The 8,160-nt window shown below is 35.9% G+C and overlaps 1 protein-coding gene and 1 long non-coding RNA gene across 2 annotated transcripts; one reads left to right on the top strand and one right to left on the bottom strand.

Annotated features, from left to right (window-relative positions):
• Positions 1 to 16: 16 nt before the first annotated feature.
• LOC111410018 lies at positions 17 to 3,270 on the top strand. The gene is made up of 5 exons (XR_002705601.1): positions 17 to 182; positions 1,451 to 1,709; positions 2,410 to 2,478; positions 2,575 to 2,842; positions 2,985 to 3,270. It is a non-coding gene; the product is annotated as an uncharacterized LOC111410018 (long non-coding RNA).
• Positions 847 to 6,395, bottom strand: LOC111410008 (protein LONGIFOLIA 2-like). The gene is made up of 5 exons (XM_023040165.1): positions 5,608 to 6,395; positions 4,920 to 4,972; positions 2,488 to 4,314; positions 2,260 to 2,413; positions 847 to 1,701 (listed from the first exon to the last, which is right to left on the bottom strand). The coding sequence occupies exons 1-5, from the start codon at positions 5,759 to 5,761 to the stop codon at positions 992 to 994; spliced, it is 2,898 nt and encodes a 965-aa protein (XP_022895933.1). The 5' UTR covers positions 5,762 to 6,395; the 3' UTR covers positions 847 to 991.
• Between the last annotated feature and the right edge of the window lie 1,765 nt (positions 6,396 to 8,160).

Here is an 8,160-nt window from a genome sequence, read left to right as displayed (position 1 = left end):
GGGGGGGGGGAATAGTTTTATTTCAATGGTTGTTAAGAAGGGTTTTAAATTTACCCTTAATTAACACGCCTTAATTCATGCAGTTGTGGTTCATCAATACAGCGGGAAATCCTTAGATATGACATACCCATCGGAATTCCAATTTTGAGAAAATTGCTCATCTATTTAGTGATGATCGCGAGGTCAGTTTGTATCATTAATATTTGTTAGATAATCCTTTTGATAACTGAATCGTAATCTTTCGTTTGCAACTATTTTGCCCCAATTTATTTTTCGTTTATGCAAAATGTGATGCATCGTTGTCTCGGCCTTAGAATGTTTGAAGTCTGCCGAGAATAAACTTTGCTTTATCATGCACACGTGTGTAATTTGCTAAGTTAATTAATGTTTATTCATTAAGTACCAGCGAATTGTGCCATTGATGAATATAGCAGCATCATGCAGTGATTCAGATTTCAGGGCAGTGATTTAATTTGAATTTTGAGGGAAAAAAATTGTTTGTTTTTCTTTATCCTAAATAGTTTATTGGGCTTGATAATCTTAATTCTGTCTGATGATAAATCATAAAAATGAACCAGAAAAATGATGCAAATCTTGTTTAGTGGGGATAAAAATCAGATTTAGCAGATTTTGATAAAAATTTATAGAAATGTGCAGTTGTAATATTGTGGATCTCATGAAATATGTCTATTGTCTTTGCCATAGATTAAAATTTTAATTTTAATTCCTGCCAAACATGGCTTTAATATGGTGTTCGTGATGCTCTTTTTCATAATTAGTATGTAATTCTGTGAATAATACAAAAATGATTATGTTTGAATAGTTTCTGAAGACATGAGCAATAGGTGGAGGAAAGGATTATGTAGATGATGTAATAACAAATATGCAGTATCAAATATAGAAGAGATATTACTATATGTATCATATGTTAAATGTCGCCTTTTACACTAGGAGGAACAGCATGCATATCCAAAGAGAGAAACAGTCAAAACTACTTGGTAAACAGTTTCCTGCAATGCCTCTGTGGCCAATCATGCAGACCGTTAACTTTAATCATGGTTACCTCATCAATCAGGTCTTTAAAGATTAGGCGCTCAATGTCTAACACCAAAGCTGGAATCTCACCAATGTAATTTGTCCAATCTGCTGATCGATGCATCATATCTGCTGCTATGATTCTGTCCAATCCATCAACCTTTTCATCAAGGCAGCAACCTGGCTTCCTCTGTAGACAGTCCACCTCTAATTGTAGTGCTTTTAGAAGCTCCTGTTGGTTCAAGCTTTTTCTTCCTGACACAATTGATCCCTCTGAAGAAAATTTGCGGACAAGTAATTCATTGACTGTATCGAAAACAATTTTCCTGTGCATTTTCTGGTTTATGTTTAACTGAGTATTTGCTTCATTGAACTCTTCATCTGCCAACTCTATCCTTTTCTCCATTTGTTCTAGGACACAGAACAAGTTGGGGTTGATCACATTGCATGATGAGTGGAGCTGGTTGGCCATTGGAACGTAACTATCATCGTTGAGGAGTCCTGATGCCAATAATATCTTAAAAATATATTGCTGATCTGGATTGGAGCTCTCATAGACAGATGGATTGTGATATGTAGCAACATCATCAGGAGTGGTGTTCAATGATCTAAGAATATAAGCTAACTGCTCAATATCTTCTTCATCTGGACTTGGACCATCATCCTCTGTGCAGGTAGAAACAAAACAAAGGATACTATCCGTTAGTCAAATGATTTAACTTGCAATCTTATCATATGTAAGCGAACAATGTGTTTGCACTGTACATGGAAGCATTATTGTTTTGAATTTGAACATTTCTAGGTTCAATCTGGTCCAAATTACTTTTTCTACCTGGAATAATCCCTCTTTTTCTTTATTGATCTTTTTTTTTTTTTTTTTTGACCAAATTGATTTCATATGATTTCAATCTCGAATAATTTTTATGTGACATTTCAATCTTAATCATAAAAAAATGCTGTACGCTAATTCCCTTTATTTAATTACTAGAAAAACTAAGATGAGAAAGGATAGCTATTTAAGTTGCAAGAGATGTCGTTCTAGAATGTTTATTTTGATATCTGTATCTCATCACACAAAGCATCTTTTTATAAATTTACTGTCTGCTATGTTCATATTAATTTTTGTTTCCATTCAATAGGTACCTAGCTCATTTAACCTTTCTTGTTGTAAGTAGTCTGAGTTTTGATACTCAAAGACAGATGAACTTATAGCAAGAGCAATACCTTTAAAAGTAGTTAATATCTTCTTCACGGGAGATGGTGATTCATCTCCAAAAAATGTTGCATCAAGAACTGAGACCGGACTTGGTTGTTCCATTGTAGTTGTTGCGAGTTCTACTTTTGATGGCGTGCATTCTTTCAACCTTGCTTCAGGATTCTGAAGGCAAAAAGTTAAACCTGTAAGCTAGTGAGGTTGAACAATGAGACACAGACCAAGAGAAGGTCACTTACTCTAAATTTAGGTTCCTTGTGTTGTTTATCATTCATCTCGATCAATTGAACCAAGCTTGTAACTTCTGTTTCGATCTGTGATTCCAGGCTATTGTTGCTTTCTGACTTTACTGAAGCCGTATCAACTTGGTACAAATTGGTTGATTTTGGTTTGAGTTTTCTATTCGAGTAGCCTAATCCTTCAAATTGCGTACTGCACGGGTTTCTGACCCTGCCTGAATCTGAAGATGGAGTGGTGGGATGATATTGTCTATCAGTTGCGTGCTTCTTCTGTTGTGATCGTGGGCTCAACATTCCCGAACTCCTTCCAGAAGTACTGATATTTTCGACCTTAATGTGAGGAGCTGATTTTGAGGTTTGATCTACTTTTAAACCTCCTGAATTATTCTTATTGTCAGCTGATGGAAGAACCCAACTAGGTTCTTTGAGATATTTTCTCCTCCGCACAAGATCTTCTGTCGTTTGTCTTTGAACTGAATTTTCTCTGTTACGAGTAGAGTCTCGCTGTCGGAGTGTTTGCAAATGTGATATTTCCATAGTGGAGACCGAAGAGGATCTTGAAATCCTGACTTTGTCACTCGCTCTAGCTGGTTTCATGTTAGCCGTTGAAGATTCTGATCTCTTTGTTGGAATTGTCCCTTTGCTGGTTGGGAATTGGCGAACATTCTGTTGATCCTTCCACATTGACAATCTAGAATCTTGATTGGAGCTTCTAATTACCAAATTAGATATGCTGGTTTGAGATGCAAATTCACGCACTTCTTTTTGGTTCTCCAATCTATTTTTAGTTTTCTGCATAGCTTCAAGTATCTGTTTGAGAGCTCTGAGATCCTTCCCAGACTTCTTGAATTCAAGTTCTGTTATCCTTTTCTCAATTTCACCGAAAACAGAAGAGGATATATTTGATATATCTGTGGAAGCTTTCATACCTTTCAGAGCTCTTTTTTCAGAACCTTGACTGATATCTTGTTGCTTCCATGGAGCTGGTTCCAATGGAAACCTTGGATTCGAAATTGCTTTGTCAGCAGGATTGGCAACCAATCGGGGCGAGGCAGGTTCCTTTCGAGACACATCTGGTAAACAAGAAATTTGACTTGACTTGCCTTCGTTAGCTGCTTTTGATGATCTTCGGACACTGCCATCGATAAGACATGAGTTAATCTTTATCATCGTACTCCCATCAGTTGACATTATATTCGGAAAAGCTTCCAAACCCATTAGCTTTGCCACAACATTGGACAGTCGTTTGTTACTTCCCTCTTCGTGGTTCAAGACTCGGCTGGAATTCTCATTTTCCACGTGCAGATCCTGTGAAAGAAAATTACATTTTGTCTCAAGGGCTGAACTCTTGATAGAACCTGCTTTACTGTCCAATGATAACCTTGGGAATTCTCTTAGATTAATTTTAGACTTCACTGCATCTCGTGATTCTCTTTCATCATAAGATAGGCGAGGAAGTGCCAGCCTCTCATTCTTAGAAATTTTTGTTCCTTCTTGGAGTTTACCAAGGCCATGCAAAGGTCTTGGAGAGTCGATGTGCTTCACTTCATGGCCTCTTCTATCTTTAGCTTTGGATCTTATGGACAATCCGCGAGTTTCTCTGTACATAGAGTCCTTCACAATGTCTGGAAATGAATTTTTCTGTTCTTTCGTTATGATGGTTTGAGATGGAGTTTCAGGAATATTGCTTTGATTGGATGAAACTGCTTTCTGTTGAGCTGTTTTATTACATCCGGTGAATGGACCAGAGGAAGATGAATCTGATGCCTGGTATATTTTGCTGGAGATTCTTGGTTTCTCTTTTGGCACCTTCTTCAGATTTTTTTCCTGAAAATGTAAGTTTTCTTTAAATTTCCTCTGATTAATAACCAATGCTAGCAGAAAATATAACAAATGAGGCACATTTTTCACTTGTTTCCCAAAAGAACAATGAAATTGTTCAAAATGTTAGAGTGCGATTGGTTTGTCGTTTTGAGATCATTTTTAATTTTCAATTTTCAAACACACTCAAAACATTTTCGTATGTTATTTTTAAAAATGCGTTTTCGAAAATGAGGAAAATTTTACAACTCAAAACTCAAAATGTACGTTTTGAGTGTTTTTATTGAAAGCATTCAAAAAACTCAAAATAAGGAAAATGAATTTAAAAATTTTCCAAATTAAAATAATTAATAAAATCACACAAAACTTACTCAAATATAAGTATTAATCTCCAACTCTCTCTCTCTCTCTCTCTTCCCAAGCTCCTCCAAAATATTATAAAACTGCTTCTAAAGTTTTTAAACTAAATGTGCTTCCTAATTTTTTGTTTTGAAAAATAGTTTTTAGAATGACAAACCAAACGTGTTTTCAGCAATTTTAAAACAATATCTCAAAATAGAAAATGAATTCAAAGCTGAAAATAAAAAAGCAAAAACGCAAACCAAACGCACCCTTACTGTTGCAGTTTTTGTTGGATATTTGGGGTCAATGTCGTGGTTGGCACCTTGACAAACAAAAAAAATGGAGTACTGTTAGATAATGGTGATTGTAATGCTAGAGTTCAACTTGTCCAAGATGTGATAGAGAAAGAGGCAAGAACCGAACACTCCACATAGTAGTATTGATCGAAAATTAAATCTAATAGCTTGTGTTGCTTTTGCTATACTATACATGTAACAGTAACAATATATTTAAGTGATTTTGTGAACAAAGGTTGAAGTAAAATAAGATCTGCATTTATACTGTGATATTACAGAACAAACACGCAAATTCCCATTCAAGAATTATGAACATGCATCCCTGGCAATCTAATGCTTAAGAAGTTTACATAATATTAGATCAAAATGCAGAAATCTGCATCATGGTGAAGGCAGCATTTGTAACGACTGATTCTAAGCCTCGTATCCCTCGTGGAAGGTCTGCCTTAAGGGCACCACAGTCGATGCAGGACTCAGAAATAGTCGTTAATCCTGCTGTTCCTATAGCTAACCATTGCATGATACTCTTTTAAAAAATCGATGAATAAAATAAAACAATAACTCTGTGTGTAAAAAGACCTTAGCTAAAGTTCTTAGTTGATACAAGTTTTATTTTTGAAGTTTCTGGTTTCTTAAACTGAAAAATAGATCTTTAGAATACCTTGAAGTAGCCTTTTGTGATTGTGGCTGCTCATTCGCCGGCCAGCTAGGGAATGATGGCGATCAAAGAGCTGAAATATCCCCGTCATGCACCCGATTTGCTTCCGCAGATCCGGGTTCTCGTCTGTTAAAGAAGATATAAACTTTGCAGACATGTTTGTTTCTTTCCTGGAAGCTGAAACACAAGAAAATTGAAATCTCTGTTCGACCTTTGTGAATTCACCAGTTTGTGCCTTCAAAACTTTCACGGAGTTTCCTTGTGAATGAAGTGGACACGGCTGAGGATGATTTACCGTGGAATAAGATTGTACCTTCTATTTCTCGGGGAAATGGGGAACTCAGACAGAAGAGAAGATAGGAGACAGAGGTCTAGGAAATCATTTGTTTGATGACTGATGTGCATTGGTATAAAATGATTAACTTTTTTGGATTCCAGTGATCAAGGCACACAGCGTATACTATTGAGGGTAATAAGAAATGAAAAAAAAACTAGAATGGACCCATAACCCAATACCCACCATTATCTCCCACCTTTCTGTGTATCAAATAACTGGAGTACGAACACCCACAGAGCTAAGAAGAGATGTTTTTTCTGGGTTTTCTCTAGAGCAAAGAAGCCAGTTTATTCTTTGTCGTTTGGCTTTCTCAAGGAAAGGCTGCTGGGAAATGGAGATTAGAGCTTTTAGAGGGGCTGTACTGTTACGTATATAAAGGCAATATTTTTTTTTATTTTACTGAAAGAAAGAATGTGGGTCAGTCAGATCTGGTGTGAATATTGGAATGGGGTGGAAGGGCATACTTGTACTGGTCATTTTTATCGTGGACAATGTTTTGTGAGGTGGGTGGAGGTGGGGTTCTGGACCTCTTTACATGGCATGTGGAGTTTGTCAGTTGATATTAGAAAATGGAATCGTGTACTGGCAATCCCCCTTAGTCTAAAGCCCTTTGTCAATAAAATCATAAAAAAGTATAAAAATAAATTTAAAAAATTTGGCTTACGTATTGATTAACTGGATTTGCAACCCTCCAGGCACCAGCTCCCAATTTTCAAATCCCATTACTGTCATGATTTGTTCTGTGATGTACACCCTGCAATACTCGAAAAATACGCAAAAATCATTTTCACTGTACTTTCCTATCTAATCTCGTCCACTACCAAGCTTGATGCTGTAGAAGGCAACAAGTTATTGAGAGGTCACTCTCCAATATGCTATAAAATCATGGCTCAACATCGAAGGCAGGCAGTAATAAATTCTGCTATGAAACATCATATGGGTTGCAATAGTAATTACTGGGTAGTTGTACATTGTTTAGTTTCAGTTCTATGTTGTCGAAACTATCCAACGTTTTGTTATTTCCTCGTAAGTTCATTTAGAGCATGTTTGGTAAGCTTTTAAAGTTCACTTGTACTTAAATATGAGTTACTTGGAATTATTTTTTTTAAGAGTAAAAGGAAATAGCATCGTATTTAGAGGTAGGCGCGTATCGATTCGATTCGGTTCTAAAGAGAACCGAACCGAACCAAAATTTTCGGGTATCTAGTAAATGGAACCGTTCGAGTTCGGTTCGGTTTGGTTCCGTTCGATTCTGTACTATAATTATATTTTTTTAACATTTATAACAATATTATATAAATACAACTAATGATACATTCAATAATTTTGGAATGTCAGAGATTAGTAGACTATCTTATTCCAATGATCGCTACGGTCAAAGTTTCGATCGGCGGAGGTCACAGTTTTGATCGAAGGTCACAGTGTCGACCGACGATTGTATAGGTTTTGGAATGTTAGTGAGGCTACGAGAGTCGAGATAACGTTATGCACTTTAGTGTAGGTGTTTCTGGTTATTTCGTAGATTGGATCTTGTTGGGCTAAGAAATGAAACAATAAAATGGGTAATTGGACCAAAAATTAAAAAATTATAAATGAAACAAATTATTGGGCCAAAATTTTGGATTTAGAAATTGTTGATTTGTTTAGAAAAAATTAAAATTAAAAAATTATTCAGTTCTTGGTCTAGAACCAAGAACCGAACCGTACCCGTCGGTTCTTAATTCAAATACTCATTCGGGTATTTAATACGACAAGAACCATTAGGTTCGATTCAGTTCGATTCGGGTTCTGTTCGGTCTCGAGAGATTTGCCCAGCCCTAATCGTATCCAAATATCTTTTGTAACAAAAACAACTTTTAATTATTTCTAAACTTAGGCTATCATTATTGTAAGAAACTGATTTAACATTTTTAATTTTTCTTCTCTCTTTCCGAATTAACAGCCTAAGTTTTTTTCTCAAAAGCTGGATGGATTAATTTCTTCATTTTCTGATGTACATTTCACATATTTTCAGGCATTTATTCCAAGACCCTGATTTCAGTTTGGCATCTATTGTCAGCAAGATCTTTCTCAGTCCAGCCATACACTGGACAAGTACTCATCTTTTGTACATCGAGCTATATTCAGGTACTACAATTATAATTTCCTAAAAAAGACATTAATTTGTCGTCGTTTCTTACTAAACACGGGTTTTTTTTAAACTTTCCTTATATTGTGTT

The sequence above is a fragment of the Olea europaea genome, chromosome 2 (genome assembly GCF_002742605.1).
Source record: "Olea europaea var. sylvestris chromosome 2, O_europaea_v1, whole genome shotgun sequence".
NCBI lineage: Eukaryota > Viridiplantae > Streptophyta > Magnoliopsida > Lamiales > Oleaceae > Olea > Olea europaea.
This window is presented reverse-complemented; position numbering and strand designations above follow the sequence as displayed.